General features: G+C 43.5%; 1 protein-coding gene across 7 annotated transcripts in view; it reads left to right on the top strand.

Annotated features, from left to right (window-relative positions):
- The window catches only part of dock10 (dedicator of cytokinesis 10), a 240,644-nt gene that overhangs the window by 169,424 nt on the left and 54,054 nt on the right, over positions 1-17,166 (top strand). For all 7 annotated transcript variants that reach the window (XM_033031141.1, XM_033031146.1, XM_033031144.1 and 4 more), the window contains exons 14-24: positions 10-92; positions 2,008-2,130; positions 2,232-2,311; positions 7,345-7,532; positions 8,681-8,746; positions 10,387-10,479; positions 11,273-11,396; positions 12,530-12,651; positions 12,943-13,029; positions 13,280-13,372; positions 14,028-14,146. In XM_033031141.1, coding sequence (XP_032887032.1) covers positions 10-92; positions 2,008-2,130; positions 2,232-2,311; positions 7,345-7,532; positions 8,681-8,746; positions 10,387-10,479; positions 11,273-11,396; positions 12,530-12,651; positions 12,943-13,029; positions 13,280-13,372; positions 14,028-14,146 — 1,178 coding nt within the window. The remainder of the gene's footprint in view (positions 1-9; positions 93-2,007; positions 2,131-2,231; positions 2,312-7,344; positions 7,533-8,680; positions 8,747-10,386; positions 10,480-11,272; positions 11,397-12,529; positions 12,652-12,942; positions 13,030-13,279; positions 13,373-14,027; positions 14,147-17,166) is intronic.

The raw sequence follows: 17,166 nt of genomic DNA, 5'->3' as shown, positions 1-17,166 counted from the left end.
TTTTTCAAGACTGCCCAGAAAGTTCTAAAGTCTAACAAGCCATTTTGTAATAAGTTGGCCAAGTACCGTATGCCATTTGCATGGGCAGTGAGGTATGTGTGTATTAGTTATAACAAAATGAGAAGATGCGTGTCAATTATTCATTTTCTTCAGTGATGGATCTGTAAACATTTTTCAATTGTTATTTTAGTTTTGAGCTGCAACATCCAAACAAAATGTTTCATTTCCTATGCAATTCTGGAATATCAGGACTCAAATCAGACAGCTTCTTTGTGAAACAAACTCTCCAATTGTTATTGACACAGGGGCGCAACAGTAGCTTTACGGTGCCAGAGACCCGGGTTTGATCCTGACTATGTAGGCGCTAGTCTGTACGGAGCTTGTACCTTCTCCCCATGACCAGCGTGGGTTTTCTCCGAGATTTCCGGTATCCTCCCACACTCCAAAGGCGTACAGGTTTGTAGGTTAATTGGCTTGGTATAATTGTAAAAATGCCCCTAGTGTGTGTAGAATAGCGTTACTGTTTGTCGACAGATGGCACAATGGGCTAATGTTCGGCTGGCGACCGGAAGGTGGCCGGTTCGAATCCCGCTTGGAGTGCATACTGTCGTTGTGTCCTTGGGCAAGACACTTCACCCACCTTTACCTGTGTGTGAATGTGTGTGAATGTGTGTGAGTGATTGGTGGTGGTCGGAGGGGCCGTAGGCGCAGATTGGCAGCCACGCTTCCGTCAGTCTGCCCCAGGGCAGCTGTGGCTACAGAAGTAGCTTACCACCACCGAGTGTGACTGAGGAGTGAATGAATAATGCGATGTAAAGCGCCTTGAGTATTAGAAAGGCGCTATATAAATCCCATCCATTATTATTATTATTACTGTGCGGGGAACGTTGGTCGGCGCGGACTTGATCGGCTGAAGGGCCTGTTTCCATGCTATATCTCTCAACTAAAAACTAAACTAAACTAAACTAAGCTGTGGTGAATTATGTTTAGAATGCATCACTGAAGGCTCCACTCAGTCCAATGGCCTGCATAATGCTATGTCTTGATTTATTTATTTGTTTATTGGGATCTGGGCATTACTGACAGGTAATGTCTTGCCTTTCCTGATCAATTTAGGACAATAAATGTCAGTGCATTAGTGAAAATGAAATATGCATCAGCAAATGCAGCCACAATTCTTGTTAAATGGTTTAAGGAGGATCAATAGTTTTGACATTGGCTCATGCTGAGTGATTCACATACACTTGGACATGGCTGGTATTACAGAACAATACTGAATGATAAAAAAAGACTCAGCGGAACTTGATGGAAGCCTCGTGACAATGTAGAAAGATGAAATTGCAGATGCTGGTTTACAACAATAGACACAGGAGCACAGGAGTAACTGAGCGGGCCAGGCTGCATCCCGGAAGAACATGGATAGGTGAAGTTTTGGGTTGGGATCCTTCTTCAGACCCTTTTACTTTAGACTTTGGAGATACAGCATGGAAAAGGAACCTTCAGATCACTGAGTCCGTGCCGACCAGTAATCACCCTGTACACTAGCACTATCCTGCACACTAGGGACAAGTTACAATTTTACAGAAGCCAATTAACCCACAAATCTGTACTCTCATCATCTGTGTTTCTGGAGCTTTGTTTCTTCTCAACAGCATGACCAACACATTTTCTCTCAGCATAATGACCAAAGTATTTTTAATCGTACAGGGGTTTATCGGTTTTACGATTGGTGCCATTAAATGTTTTTTTTTTGGTAACTCATAATTGACTATCATTGTCCAAAACTCTTTATTTTAATCAAGACCCTTCTTCAGACTTCAGAGTCCGAAGAAGGGTCTCGAACCGAAACGTTACCTATTCCTTTTCTCCATCTCCTGCTGCAGATGCTGCCTGACCCGCTGAGTTACTCCAGCATTTTGTGACTATCTTCGGTGTAAACCGGCATCTGCAGTTCCTTCCTCCGCTGTTTATTTTAACCACTGTTTTGCTATGCGCTTTACCTTTCAGATCAGTATTCAAAGACAATCATGGAACAATAGATCGAGATTCTCGCTTCTCTCCTCTCTTCAGGCAAGAGGCCAATAAGATTTCCACGGACGACTTGCTGAAATTAGTAACGGAATTCAAAAGGTCTGGGCAATCTTTACCTCGTATCTGAAAACTAGAACGTTGTGATTACTGGTGAATTATATTCCTAACCTAATCCGATTATTTATTTTTTTTGCATATAGAGCAGACAAAATGAGCAAAGTACAAACCATACCTGGTAATCTTGATATATCAGTACACTCTGTGCCCATCGAACGTCCAAGTATGTGATTCATTTTCTTTGTTCTATTTTTAAAAGTGTGTTTGATTCTGCATTCACTTTTCCAGCTATGTTTCAGTACCAATTAAAACAGGATTTTCCATCCCACATCAAATTCTGCACATACATAGGAGTAGTCGATAGAATAGAGTTTATCAAGTATATCAAGAGTTTATTGTCATGTGTCCCTGATAGGACAATTAAATTCTTGCTTTGTTTCAGCACAACAGAACATAGTAGGCATTGACTACAAAACAGATCAGTGTGTCCATATACCATTATATACGTAAATACACACATGAATAAATAAACTGATAAAGTGCAAATAACAGATAATGGGCTAGTTTTGTCCGAGCCAAGTTTAATAGCCTGATGGCAGTGGGGAAGTAGCTATTCCTGAACCTGGTCGTTGCAGTCTTCAGGCTCCTGTACCTTCTACCTGAAGGTAGCAGGGAGATGAGTGTGTGTCCAGGATGGTGTGGGTCCTTGATGATACTGCCAGCCTTTTTGAGGCAGCGACTGCGATAGATCCCCTAGTTGAAAGAGATTGGATTAGATACTTTCATTGTCACATGTGACGAGGCACGGTGAGATGCTTTGTTTTGCATACCTGAGGCATGCAAAGAGTCACCACGTAAAGGGCAGCAACCAAGTTGCAAAGTACCCCTTTTTGGTCCCAATGCCCCTCCCCCCTCCAACCTCCTTAGTTCTCGATGCCCCAACCCACCCTTGGTCCCCCTTAGTTCTCGACGCCCCACCCCACCCTAGGTCCCCGTTAGTTATGGATGTCCCACCCCACCCTCGGTCCCCTTCGTTTTCGGCAGCCTTCCCAAGCTGGGGTCCCCCCCTCATTGTTCTCAACAGCCCTCCATTCTGGGTTCCCCTTTGTCCTCGTCGCCCCCCCTCCTACGTAACACTGGGACTCTAACCTCCGATCTCTGACCTCCGACTTTGGGACTCAGACCTTAGTCCTCAGGACTCCGGCCTCTGACCTCCGACATTATGTAACTTTCTGAATCAACCAAGCTTTCCGTTTGTCCCAAAACTCTCTTTCAACTAGGATGTACCTCCAGACTCAATCTTTCTTCAGGAACCTGGCTCCCAGTTGATTGGCAAGACCTTGTGCACAGCAGGGTAATTCTGAGTGAAACCTGCAAGCTTTGCCCCGACCTGCATTGGAAGGTGCATTAACCTTGTCTCCCGCCTTACCAGCTGTCAGCAGAATTGATGCTGTGAATGTGCCTGGCATTCAAAACCATGCTAAAGAAATGACCTATTAAAAAGCACTATTAAACTTCTTCAAAATAATTATTTAAAAAGATGCAGATATATTCATGATAAAGGGAATAACGTTTAGTGCAAGGTGTGCATTGGATCATCTCCAGTTCATTCAGGCAGAGAGAGTAGATAGACAGAAATTGCTGGAGTAACTCAGCGGGACAGGCAGCATCTCTGGATAGAAGGAATGGGTGACGTTTCAGGTCGAGACCCTTCTTCAGACTGAATGAAGGGTCTCAAGTGTCCACCCAAAACGTCACCCATTCCTTCTCTCCAGAGATGCTGCCTGTCCTGCTGAGTTACTCCAGCATTTTGTGTCTATCTTCGGTGTAATCCAGCATCTGCAGTTCCTTCCTATGCATAGTGAGTAGCTTTCTTGGTCTGAGAGAAGGAATTCTGCAGAGGGTTTGTGTCTGTGGTTTGGTTTCATGCAGGGTGCAGTTGCCCCCCGGATCAGTGATCAGCTGACAGCAGTTTGGAGCCACTACTCTCATGAGACCCCATCGTCTGCTCAGGTGACAGCAGACAGTCAGCACAAATAAATCAAAAGATTTACTGCGAGAAGCCAGTGCAGACGGAAATACTCTGTAATAGTGTACATTCCACAATGTCTCCACTTTTAGAATTTCTGACCTGTGGGGAACCATTCCTCTTATTTTGTGAATTGGAGATGTCTGTGGAATAAATCCTTCACTTCTGTGTTATAATGGGCCTGTCCCACATTGGAATTTTTTTAGGCAACTGCAGGCGACTAGTTTGACGCCACATGTTCGCCGGTGGTCGCCGGGAGCAGTCTCCTCAGTCGTAGCGTATTTCTGGTCACCGCTAAATTTTCAACAGTGAGTTTGACGTCAATGAGCGTAGCTTGACGTAGGTGCTGTCGTAGGTTGTCGCCAGGATGACGTAGGTTGTCGCCTGCAAAAAATCGCCAAGTGGGACAGGCCCATAACTAGCCATCAAAGCCTTTAGGTAAGGTCATTGTACGGTCAGGTTTTCCTGAGTTCTGAGCCCACAAACACTGCCCTTGGGCCACACTTTCACCTGGTGTGGCCTTGGGTGCAGACTCCCATTGGGATCCCTGCTTATCTGTGAGCTTGAGTAGAACAGAGTGCAGCTCAGGGCTGCTCTGACAGACAATCTGCAAGGCTGTTCTAACAGAGAGGTTTTGGTAGCTACTGAGATCCCATCTCCCACCCACTGTTCCTGGCCCACTGTCTGTCAATAGTCAACAGTTTAGTGTTAGATACACAGCATGGAAGCAGACCCTCCCTGCAGCCTACTGAGTCCACGATGACCATTGATCACCCTTTCACACCAGTCCCATGTTATACTACCTTCTCAACAACACACTAGTGACAATTTACAGAAGGCAATTGACCCACAAACTCGCACATCTTTGGCATGCGGGAGGGAACCCGAGCACCCAGAGGAAATTGATGTGGTTATAAGGAGAATGTGTGAACTCCACACAGACAGCACCTGAGTTCAGGATCGAACCTGGGTCTACAGTGTTGTGAGGCAGCAGCTCTACCACTGTGGTGGCCCCATTGTGCAGCCCTCATACCTCTCAGGTTTTTGAATGATTGTGAATATCTATGGCAATCGAAAACAATTAAACTAACCAGTTAAATCAAATAAGGGACTCTGCTAAATTCTTTCCCCGCAGCTCGGTTCGCCTATTCAATGTGTAAGGACTGCTGTACCTGTATGTACCTTTAATGTATAGGAAGGAAATGCAGAGGCTGATTTATCTGAAGATGGACACAAAATACTGGAGTAAATCAGCATCAAGCAGCATATCTGGAGAAAAAGGATGGGTGACATTTTGGGTCGGACCCTTCTTCAGACTGAGAGAAGGGTTATCTGTAGGAGTTTGAGGAAGGGTTCTGACCCGAAACATTACCCATCATTTTTCTCCAGAGAAGTTCAGAAAATTAATAAAAAATTAATAAACAGTCATCCAAACATGCTGCTGTTCAATATGAAAGCTTTCAATTTATACACTGTCCCCTATTAAAATACAGGCACTTCATGGAGCTGTGATCAGGCAAAATCTGACACCAAGTCAGGGGTTATGGGGAGAAGGCAGGAGAATGGGGTTGAGAGGGAGAGATAGATCATGAATAGCGGAGTAGACTCGATGGGCTGAATGCCCTGATTCTGCTCCTATCACTGGGAGGCATGGTAGCGCAGCAGTAGAGTTGCTGCCTTACAACGCTTGCAGCGTCGGAGACCCGGGTTCAAACCCGACTATGGATGTTGTCTGTACGGAGTTTGTCCGTTCTCCCCCGTGACCGCGTGGGTTTTCTCCGAGATCGGTTTCCTCCCACACTCCAAAGACGTACAGGTTTGTAGGTTAGTTGGCTTGGTAAATGTAAAAATTGCCCCTAGTGGGTGTAGGATAGTGTTAGTGTGCGGGGATCGCTGGACCGTGCAGACTCGTTGAGAAGAAGGACCTGTGTCTGCGCAGTATCTCTAACAAAAAAAAAAGTATGAACTTATGCTGCCTGACCCGTTGAGTTAGGGTCACTTGGTGTCTATCTTGTGCCAGCTTTACCTTCGGCTGAAGGTGTGAGAGCCACAAAATCTACACTCTGTCCCTGTGCTCTGTGTGGATCTCCAGTGAAGCCAGCACTGTTCTAATCTTAATAGCCCTGTCCCACTGTACAAGTTCATTCAAGTGCTCTACCGAGTTAAAAAAAAATCAAACTCGTGGTAAGCACGTAGAATGAACGTAGCGGGTACGTCGGAGCTCGGGGACGTCTCTTAACAGCTCGTAACGCTAACGGCAGGTACTCGGGAAGACTCGCTAATGGCTTGTAAGCTCGGGAAGACTCGTGAAGATTTTTCAACGTGATGAAAAATGTCCACGAGAGCCCCGAGTACCTACGAGCGGCCATTACCGTAAATCTCCGAGTTCGAATCAGGGCAAACTCGGGGACAACTCTTGAATGAACTCGTACAGTGGGACAGGGGTTTTAGGTTCCCTTTGGGAATAGCCCAATAATAAGCAAAGTCAAAAGATCTTGAAAGACAGTGGAAAAATTGCCCCGTCTCTTAACCCAAGGCAGTTACATTTAACTTTTTATTTGAAATATACTTCAGTTTTTAGTTTTAGTTTTAGAGATACAGCGTGGAAACAGGCCCTTCGGCCCACCGGGACCGTGCCGACCAGCGATCCCCGCATATTAACACTATCCCACACCCACTCGGGACAATTTTGACATTTACCAAGCCGATTAACCTACCAACCTGTACGTCTTTGGTGTGTGGGAGGAAACCGAAGATCTCGGAGAAAACCCACGCAGTCACGGGGAGAATGTACAAACTCCGTACAGACAGCACCCATATTCGGGATCAAACCTGGGTCTCCGGCGCCGCATTCGCTGCAAGGCAGCAACTCTACTCTGCGCCACCGTATTCCCATTTTAAAAGTTACTTGCTGTGCCCAGTGTGTTGATGTGGTATCCTCAAAACATAAGGACCCTGCATTATTCATCATAATGTAATATTCATTGCAGAAGGGGTGGCGTGATGAAGATTCCAAAAGACTTTGAAAGTGATGGTAAAAATGTATTTGATAGAATTCAGCAATTGTAAAATAAGTGGGAGAATTTTTACTATCTTTTTTTAACTGCTGTTATGTAAATGTAACTTTCTTTAGAGCATGTTTTATGCAGTGCAAAGTTACAGGACTTCAGATCAAACTCTGAAGGAAAATGAATTATGAGAAACATTTTGTAACTTATCTATTTCAGATTGTGTTACCTCATCCTATGTGCCTGTTAAACCCTTTGAGGACCCAAATAAGTATGAACTCGCCATAGAAGTTGAAGAGTTTGTGCAAGAATCTGCAAAATATTCCCAGCCTTATACAGTGTACAAAAATCATCTTTATATTTATCCTAAACATTTGAAATATGACGGTCAGAAGTGCTTTGCAAAGGTAAGGTACAAATGCAATTATTCTGTTTAGTTTAGAGATACACTGCGAAAACAGGCCCTTCTGCCCACTGAGTCCATGCCAACCGTCAACCCTCGTACATTAACACTATCCTGCACACACTAGGGACAATTCTACCTTTATACCAAGCCAACTAACCTACAAACCTGTACGTCTTTGGAGTGTGGGAAGAAACTGAAGATCTCGGAGAAAACCCACGTGGTCACAGGGAGAACGTACAAACTCCATACAGACAGCACCAGTAGTCGGGATCGAACCCGTTCTCCGGCGCTGTAAGCGCTGTAAGGCAGCAACTCTACCGCTGCGCCACTGTGGACCGCACTAGATGGATGCTAGCAGTTCAGCCATGGATGACATCAACGTGAGACCCAGATATAAAACATATTCAGACCCTCATCTCAGTAAATTACAGTGCATCCATGGATTCAGTGATGAATCCAGGGAGAAGCAATGAAGTCAGATACATCTCACCTCAGCCGCTGTGTATTTTATACAGTCACGGAGTTCCAGAGCCTATTGATACACGCACTGCATGAATTATCTGCAGATTTGGCCCATTGCTTTCTAAATCTGCAGAATCTTCAGACGGATGTTGCTAAACTCTTCATTGTACAACAATGTGTGTTAGTATCGGAGTTCCCTACCCATTTTGTAAACAGCGATTCCCCAAAAACTGATCAGCAAATGCGAACTGTCGCAGATAACTTTATTACCTGTACCATGAATTACTTTACTTCCATCCAAGGCTGAATAATTGTTAGATGCAATTCTTTTCTTATGCATAAATTTCCAAACCATGTTAGATCTATGTAGTTCCACGTTGTATACATTAATACTTCATTGAATCAGCATTATTATTTTTTCAGTAGTTGCAAATTCCCGGTGATATCATGATTCCGTGAACTTTTTATTTTTTAATGTTTCTTTCCACGGGATCTAAATGTTAACCCTGATGACAGGGCTATTTTCCCATAAGGTCCATGTGTGAGGCGATGCAGGTGGAGCGTGGGTGATGAGGGAAGAAATGTGTAGCGGTAGCATATGCTGAATCAGGGGTAGTAGTCACGCTCACTTTATCGGAGCAAACTCAGGAGCATATGAAATATTTAATATCATTTCCATTTCTGCAGGCAAGGAACTTAGCTGTGCGGATAGAGTTCAGGAGTTCGGATAAGGAACATGCCCAACCATTGAAGGTGAACGTCATTAACTATTTGTGAGCTGTTGTGTCAAGATGCAACAAGGCAGGCTCTATGATTATGAACCACAGCTTTAGTTGCTGATGTTGCCGACCTCTAGTGTGTACCAACAATAGTTTGATGGTGATGATGATGATGCTTTATTGTCACTTGTACCCAGCTAGCTACAGTGAAAATCTTTGTTTTTGCGTACAAAGTACACAAAAGAGTCTCCACAAAGAACAAAGTTACCAAAAGTACTCATCCCTTCTTCGCACCCCACTACTGGGTCCCCCTTAATTCTCGACGCCCCCCTCCCCCCCGCTACCCTGGGTCCCCTTAATTATCGACACCCCCTCCATCCCCACCCTGGGCCCCCCTTTAAATCTCAACCCCCCCCCACCAACCCTAGGACCCCCTTTGTTCTCGGTGGCAGCTCCACCTCGAGACTCCGACCTTATAGGCTCAGTGCCTCCAAACCAGATAGATGAGTCCATGCCTGGAGCTACCATCCATCACAGCTGCAGACTTGCCCAGGAAGAAAGACCTATAAATAAACTGGAAGAAAAGCGCCTTGTATATATATTTATAAAGATTAAGAGGGGAAGCTGGTGAAGAAAGGGGTTTGGAATCAGATCACGTAACGCGTGCCCTACTTGCTGATGATCACGTGAGAGTCAGACACGTTGCTACTTTGGTCTCTAAGATTTGTTTTGGAACAAGCAAGCATCCCGTCGTATCCGTCGGGAAAAACGGACGCCAGGTGTAGTAGTCACTTACCGGGTCAGAAATCATCTCTGGAGAACAGGTGTTGTTTCATGTTGGGACCCTTCCTCAGACTCAAGAAGGGTCTGATAAAGTGTCTCGACCCGAAACATCATCTGTCTATGTTCTCCAGAGATGCTTCCCAACCCGCTGAGTTACTCCATCACTCGATATCTCATTGTACCTCATAGGTATAGAAGATCACTATCTCATTGTGCAGCTGGCCTAGGGGGTTGAGTTAAGAATGGGTGTGGAAATGGCTACAAATGGGCTGGCAACTGCCCTGTGCTTTTAGTTGCCTATATCTGCCAAACAATAATAGCTACTATTGTTAGGCTTGCCATCTTCTGGTTCCATTTTCCAATAACCATCTGTCCCTTTAAGGACAACTGATTATTCTTTCCCAATGTCTGGCACAATTTGAGGAATATTTACACCAGTTACAGATGTAACTCACACATTTGAGTTACATCCTCACAACATTTATAAGAATGGCGGGAAATTACAGCAGACATGCCTTGGGCAATGATGCAGTTTCTGAGCTCTCTCCCAATGGTTTTCAATTTCTAACCAGCCAGAGTTCATCTGAGAAATGGATGTGCGGCTGTAGAGAATGGACCCCAATTTCTTTATTGCATAGTTTCACAAGTGCGGAAAGATGACAATATCTCTGATCTGTGGTTCAAATGTTCCCTGGTTATTTTTATTTATTGAGTCATTTCAAGTTTGAAAGGTTACTTGTGCAGTGAAGAAAGCCATAATGTTAACAACTACGGAACATAAAACTCTAATGGGCCACTTGGGTGGATGGTGCTCAGACAATAGTTACTTGGAGATATTTCTCTTTACTTGCAATAAAGGTTTATTAGTTTCCCTTTTTTTTTTTAAAACAGTGCATTTATGGAAAAGCAGGAGGGTCGGTGTTCACAACAGCAGCACAGACTGCAGTTCTACATCACGTCCAGAACCCAGATTTCAACGATGAGGTAATTTGCTAAATGCTGTGTAAACTTTTGCAATTGGCAGCCAAGCAACCATCACATTGGCAGAGGTGACTTAAAAAAACGCCTTGCATATTCATAAGTTCATAAGTGATAGGAAAGAACCGCAGATGCTGGTTTAAATCGAAGGTAGACACAAAATGCTGGAGTAACTCAGCGGGATAGGGAGCATCTCTGGAGAGAAGGAATGGGTCTGAAGAAGGGTCTCGACCTGAAATGTCACCCATTCCTTCTCTCCAGAGATGCTGCCTGTCCCGCTGAGTTACTCCAGCATTTTGTGTCTACCTTCATAAGTGATAGGATCAGAACCAGGCCATTCGGCCCCATCAAGTCTACTCCACCATTCAAACATGGCTGATCTATCTTTCCTCTTACCTCCTGCCTTCTCCCTGACACCCAGACTACTCATATGATCGAGAATTAAAAATATACCTTGCCAGGAAAGGGTCATGAAAGCAGCGCAGTGGCGAGAGCTTGCAGCAACTTTGACCAGGGCCCAAGGCAGTAAATGTGAATCACACACAAGGCCCCACAGGGCCACAGCTAATAGAATGACCGAGAATGATAATGATCCTGTCTTAGGCTCTGATGCCCAATAACTGACTAGCTCTGTAACCAAATGGACTGGTTTCCCTGAGCAGCATGGAAGGCCATCATTTTGCAAGCTTTGGTGAAATAAATCGTATCACTAAGGCCCAAACACAAGGCAAAAGCAAGACGTACAATGTAAGGATGGGGTCAACACTGAGAACTCTTTTTTTTAATTTCTAATTTGCAGGTGAAAATTGAACTTCCCACTCAGTTGAACGAGAAACATCACATTCTTTTTTCATTCTATCACATCAGTTGTGACCTTGCTACAAAAGGTGGCTCCAAAAAGAAAGAGGCATTGGAAACGCAAGGTAAAGTATCTAAAAGACATACATGGCTTTCTTTTATCCAATTTGTGCTCCTTTAGTTGTACCCAGGGCTGGCCTTAGCAGGTGCGGGGCCCAATTGGGAACAATTGGTGAGCCTGCGTTGCATCGTATAAAGGATGCCGTTACTAAAAGCAATGCAAAAGGGATTCAACACTCCCGCACATTCAGCAACAGTCCAAGCAACTGCAAACTGCAATATAGTCTTCTCCAGATGAAGATTAGCGGCACTAGCACAGAATTGGGCCTCCTTAGGCGCGGGGCCCAATTGGGAGCAATTGGTCCAATTGGCTTAAGGCCAGCCCTGGTTGTACCACTGTCACTCTGAGGTCAGCATCATTCTTTAATAGCATAATTTCTCTTTTAAATTCTTATTAAATATTTCAGATGCATGGCTGCAGGGGTTAATAGTCATTGAAAATATTATCAGCTTAGATTGGAGAGGAATAAAAATGGATGTCTTAGTAAAGATCTTATCGAGCCAGTCTTGGCAAAGCATTGTAATTTCCCAGATTTCAAGAGTCAAAAGTTGCTCAATTGTCATGTGTATGGCAATGGAACAAATGAAATTCTTACTTGCAGCAGCGTAATAGATCTGTAAACACATTGTACGTAATAGATCACATGTTAAAACAAACACAGAAGGCTTATAATTAAAATAAAACTTGCAAAGGAGAACAAAAGAAAAGTCTGAAGTCCGTAATACAACCAAAACGGATTGTAGTTCAGTTTAGTTGGGGTTTGTAGTGTTCAATAGCCTGATGGTTGTCAGGAAGAAGCTGTTCCTGAACCTTGGCCTTACAGTTTTCAAACTGCTACACCTCCTTCCCGATGACAGGAGTGAAATGGGAGCGTGGTCAGGGTCGTGTGGGCCTTTGGTGATACTGGCAGCCTTTTCGAGGCAGTGCCTTCTATAAAACCCCTCGATGTTGGGGTGGTCAGTGTCTCTCCACATTTTATACCTTTCCAGGAGACCTGTGAATGGAAAGAACATGGAAGCAAAAATGTGACAATTAAAACACGGCGTTAAAGTACTTTGATAAAATATATATATAAAAAGCACGTTACATCGTCTGCTGATACGAAGAGCAACCTTCTTTTTTTTTCCTTCTTTGTAGTTGGATATGCCTGGCTACCTGTTTTGAAAGACAGTAGACTAGCATCTCATGAGCAGTCCATTCTTGTCGCAGCCAATCTTCCAGCTGGCTATCTCAGTTATCAAAACCTAACACCGGGGAAGGTAAGAACAAGGGAAATATATCGTTGCATAGAACACAGAGTGCCGGAGTAACTCAGTGGGTCAGGCAGCATTTCTGGGTGACATGGATAGGTGACGTTTTGGCTCAACGCCCTTCTTTAGACTCTGACGGAGGGTCCCAACGCAAAACATTGCCTGTCCATGTCCTCCAGAGATGCAGCCTGACCCACTGAGTTACTGCAGCACCATGTTATACTGGATGGAGGAAATTATGACCAAAAGAGGAGGGAAATGAGCGAGGAGGTCACGCATTTGTGTTGGCTCTTTCCATAGGCAAACGGACCTGATATGAAGTGGGTTGATGGAGGGAAGCCACTCTTCAAAGTCTCTATCCATGTCGTATCTACAATCTATACACAGGTACGGACCAAGGTGTTTTTTTTTTTAATGTGTGTGCAGCTTCCTCAGTTTAGCTTTGCATAATTGACTGCTCACAATAAGGATCAAAGGAAATTCTTTCAATTTATTTATGTGATTAAGAAGAAAATCGATCGCAGTGGGCCTGGTTGTCCCATCCAGTGCAGTTATGTGAAGCATAGACAAACCACCCTTGTGGTGGACTGTCCAATTGGGAAAATTAATAATATCTTTATTTGCTTCTTTTTATTAGGAGGAAAGATTAAATAACTACTTCCAGGAGTGCCAAAAAGTGGAGCGTGGAGGGTCACAGTCTTCATCTTCAGAATTTGTCAAGAGCATTGAGGTTTGATGATTCAATGTCAAGATAGATGTAAATTGTAATAACTGCATAAGAAAGGACATCAAAGGCTGTCTATTTTCATAAGTTCATAAGACTAGTGTGTGTAGGTGGGACAAGTTGGGCCAAAGTGCCTGTTTCCACGTTAGGCCATTCGGCCATCGAATCTGCTACGCCATTCGATCGTGGCTGATCTATTTTCCCCACACAATCCCATTCTCCTGCGCTCTCCCCACAACCTTTGACATCTTTATTAGTCAAGAACCTATCAATCTCCGCTTTCAATATACTCAATGACTTGGCCTCCGCCACTGCCTGAGGCAATGAATTCCACAGACTCACCACTCTCTGGCTAAAGAAATTCCTCCTCAATTGCTTCCTTGGGACATAAAATAACAATTAATACCCTAAATTTGGAAACAATCGTAAATATTGTTGATTGTAAAGAATATCAAATTATTAATTCATGTTAATAAACAGAGATATCTTGCATATGTGAAATACTTAGAAATAAAATGCAGCATTGAAAAGTGATGTTAACGTCTAGATAAAATGTTGAAGAGCAATATTCAAAGTGAGACTTGTGCTTAATTTACTGGGGTTGTTGTTAACTTCAGTGTCTGAAAGATTTTGATTCTTAATCTGTTTTTGATAATTTCAGGGTCTTCTTGGCATGGAAAAGATTCACGTGATTGTACATTTCCTTCCTGTCCTTCTCAATCAGCTGCTCTACAGCTTGATACAGACTGAAGATAGTCTACTTGCTACTGCCACCATCAGGTAAGTATATTAAAGCTGCTCGAGAAGGGAAACAAATCAGCTGTGTAGCTCTCTATAACACAAGCAAATGAGTTTCAAATGCCTTTGCTTCCATTATGTCAATGCAGAATATATGTACTGTAAACTTAGTTTATTGTATTGCATTTACTGGGGTTGTTGTTAAAACTATGGTTTTATATCTATAACTATAGTAATATAGCAGTATATTGTGATATAGTATGTATATATTATATACTAATATATATACTAATATATTATACTAATATATAATATATTACTATCTATATATATATATCTATATATATATATTAATAAAGTAATATAGTACTATATTATAATATAGTGTTAGTATATATTATATACTAATATTATAAAATATATAATATGTGTGTAATATATTTACTTTACTGCAATATTATTGCTATAGTTATTATTATACGACTACTAATTATTTTATTACTGTGTGGGATTTCGGTTAGCCTGTCTCCCCCCCACATTAATTTTGTTCCGAGTGGCAATTGTTGTATTGGGGACATATTTTGTGCAGAAAGTCCCCTGGAGAATAAGGGGTATGCCATTTAGAACGGAGACGAGGAAAAACTTTTTCACACAGTTGTGAGTCTGTGAAATTCTCTGCCTCAGAGGGCGGTGGTGTCTGGTTCTCTGGATGCTTTCAAGAGGGAGCTAGACAGAGCTCTTAAAGATAGCGGAGTCAAGGGATATGGGGAGAAGGCAGGAATGGGGTACTGATTGTGGATGATCAGCCATGATCACAGTGAATGGCGGTGCTGGCACGAGGGGCCGAATGGCCTACTGCACCTATTGTCTATTGAGAATACGTGGAGACTGCATGTTGGGTTACCTGCTGCTGTGATTGCCTGTGATTAAAGAAAGGTCAAGAACCCAACTATAGCCCGATTACTATCCACTGCCCAGAGTAAATCAACACCAAAAATTCAGCGTTATCACTATCACAATATCTCCAAGGGCCTGTAATCCATGCTATGAATTATTGGGGAATAGGAGTTCCAGAATTTAATATCCAATTCTATTAATGGTTGGAAAAATGAGCCGAGTGTTTATTTCAAATAAAATATTCAGATGCTAGAATTTGGCACCAGATGTTTCTGCAGAATTTAATACTCCTTGGAGGCTTCCCCTGTTTGAGAAGCAATTTGAAGTTGTTCACAAAATGTGATTTTAAAAGAAGACAAGTATAACATTGGGGAAATGCAGGGAAAGTAGTAGCATTTATTGGACCTACCAAGGTCCTTCCAAGGCTGCAGGAGACAGTTTTCAGATATGTATAATGAGTAAAGAGTTGTGACCATTAGGTTTCTGGATCTTGGGTCTTCATTAAAGTGAAACCTTGTAACCAAGTAGCGCTTGAGAAGCACCTCGTTTAGATATCCAGTCTTCCACTATTGAAGAGTCCCAGGGTGTTAGTTCTGAACTGGAACTGAAACTGGAACTGGATCTGGGGCAGCACAATCGTGCAGTGGTAGAGTTGCTGCCTTACAACGCCATAGACCCGGGTTTGATCCTGATTATGTGTGCTATCTGTGCGGAGTTTGTATGTTGACCATGTGGTTTTTCTTCGGGTGCTCTGTTTTCCTCCCACAATCTAAAGACGTGTGGGTTAGTAGGTTGATTGGCTTCTGTAAATTGCCCCAAGTGTGTAGGATGGGATAGAAACATAGAAACATAGAAAATAGGTGCAGGAGTAGGCCATTCAGCCCTTCGAGCCTGCACCACCATTCAATATGATCATGGCTGCTCATCCAACTCAGGATCCTGGACCTGCCTTCTCTCCATACCCCCTGATCCCTTTAGCCACAAGGGCCACATCTAACTCCCTCTTAAATATAGCCAATGAACTGGCCTCAACTACCTTCTGTGGCAGAGAATTCCAGAGATTCACCACTCTCTGTGTGAAACATATTTTTCTCATCTCGGTCCTAAAAGATTTCCCCCTTATCCTTAAACTGTGACCCCTTGTTCTGGACTTCCCCAACATCGGGAATAATCTTCCTGCATCTAGCCTGTCCAACCCCTTAAGAATTTTGTAAGTTTCTATAAGATCCCCCCTCAATCCTCTAAATTCTAGCGAGTACAAGCCGAGTCTATCCAGTCTTTCTTCATATGAAAGTCCTGACATCCCAGGAATCAGTCTGGTGAACCTTCTCTGTACTCCCTCTATGGCAAGAATGTCATAGATCCCTCTATGGATAGCATAGAACTGGTGTGCGGGTGATTGATGGTCAGTGTGGGCTCGGTGCCAACGGGCTGTTTCTCGAAACTATAAACTGCTGGTTCAGAATGGACAGCACAGTGACGCAGCTCATAGAGCTGCTGCCTCACAGCTCCAGAGACCCTGGTTTGATCCTGACCTCGGGTGCGCACTGTGTGGAGTTTGCATGTTCTCCCTGTGACCACACGGGTTTCCTCCAGGTGCTCTGGTTTCCTTCCACATACCAAAGATGTACGGATTTGTAGTCTACTTAGCCTCTGTAAATTGTCCCTCGTGTGGATGCAAAAGTGGGATAACATAGAACCAGTGTGAATAGGTGATCAATGGTCTGTGTGGACTCGGTGGGCCGATGAGCCTGTTTCCATGCTGTATCTTTCAATGATTCAATGATTCAGGTAATGGGACTGATTGAGATGTCTAGATTAGGCAAAGGCATATCATATCTCCCAGTTAGAACAATGAATTGTGGCAATGGAAGTATACCAGATAAGTTGGATTAGTTAGGATTGCACCCTGGGCCAAGAAAGAAGACCTTTAATTGAAAGTAGAGACATTTGATCCAATGCTGATGATTGTGTAGGTGTTCAGTAACAGATAAAGACTCGGGTAATGATGGAGCTTTCCTGGATATTTGAGAAGACATCCATCCTAACATCAAGGCCTGCTCTTGCATTCAAGCTCTGTGCAACGTTTGCAGCATGAGGTTGATTATGAGGTTCCACTGACTGAGCTCATGACTCTGTGTCCAGCTTTCTCCATCTAAAGGCAC

This window comes from Amblyraja radiata, chromosome 13 (genome assembly GCF_010909765.2).
Source record: "Amblyraja radiata isolate CabotCenter1 chromosome 13, sAmbRad1.1.pri, whole genome shotgun sequence".
NCBI lineage: Eukaryota > Metazoa > Chordata > Chondrichthyes > Rajiformes > Rajidae > Amblyraja > Amblyraja radiata.
Note: the sequence above shows the minus strand (reverse complement) of the source record. Positions and strands in the feature narration are given on the sequence as shown.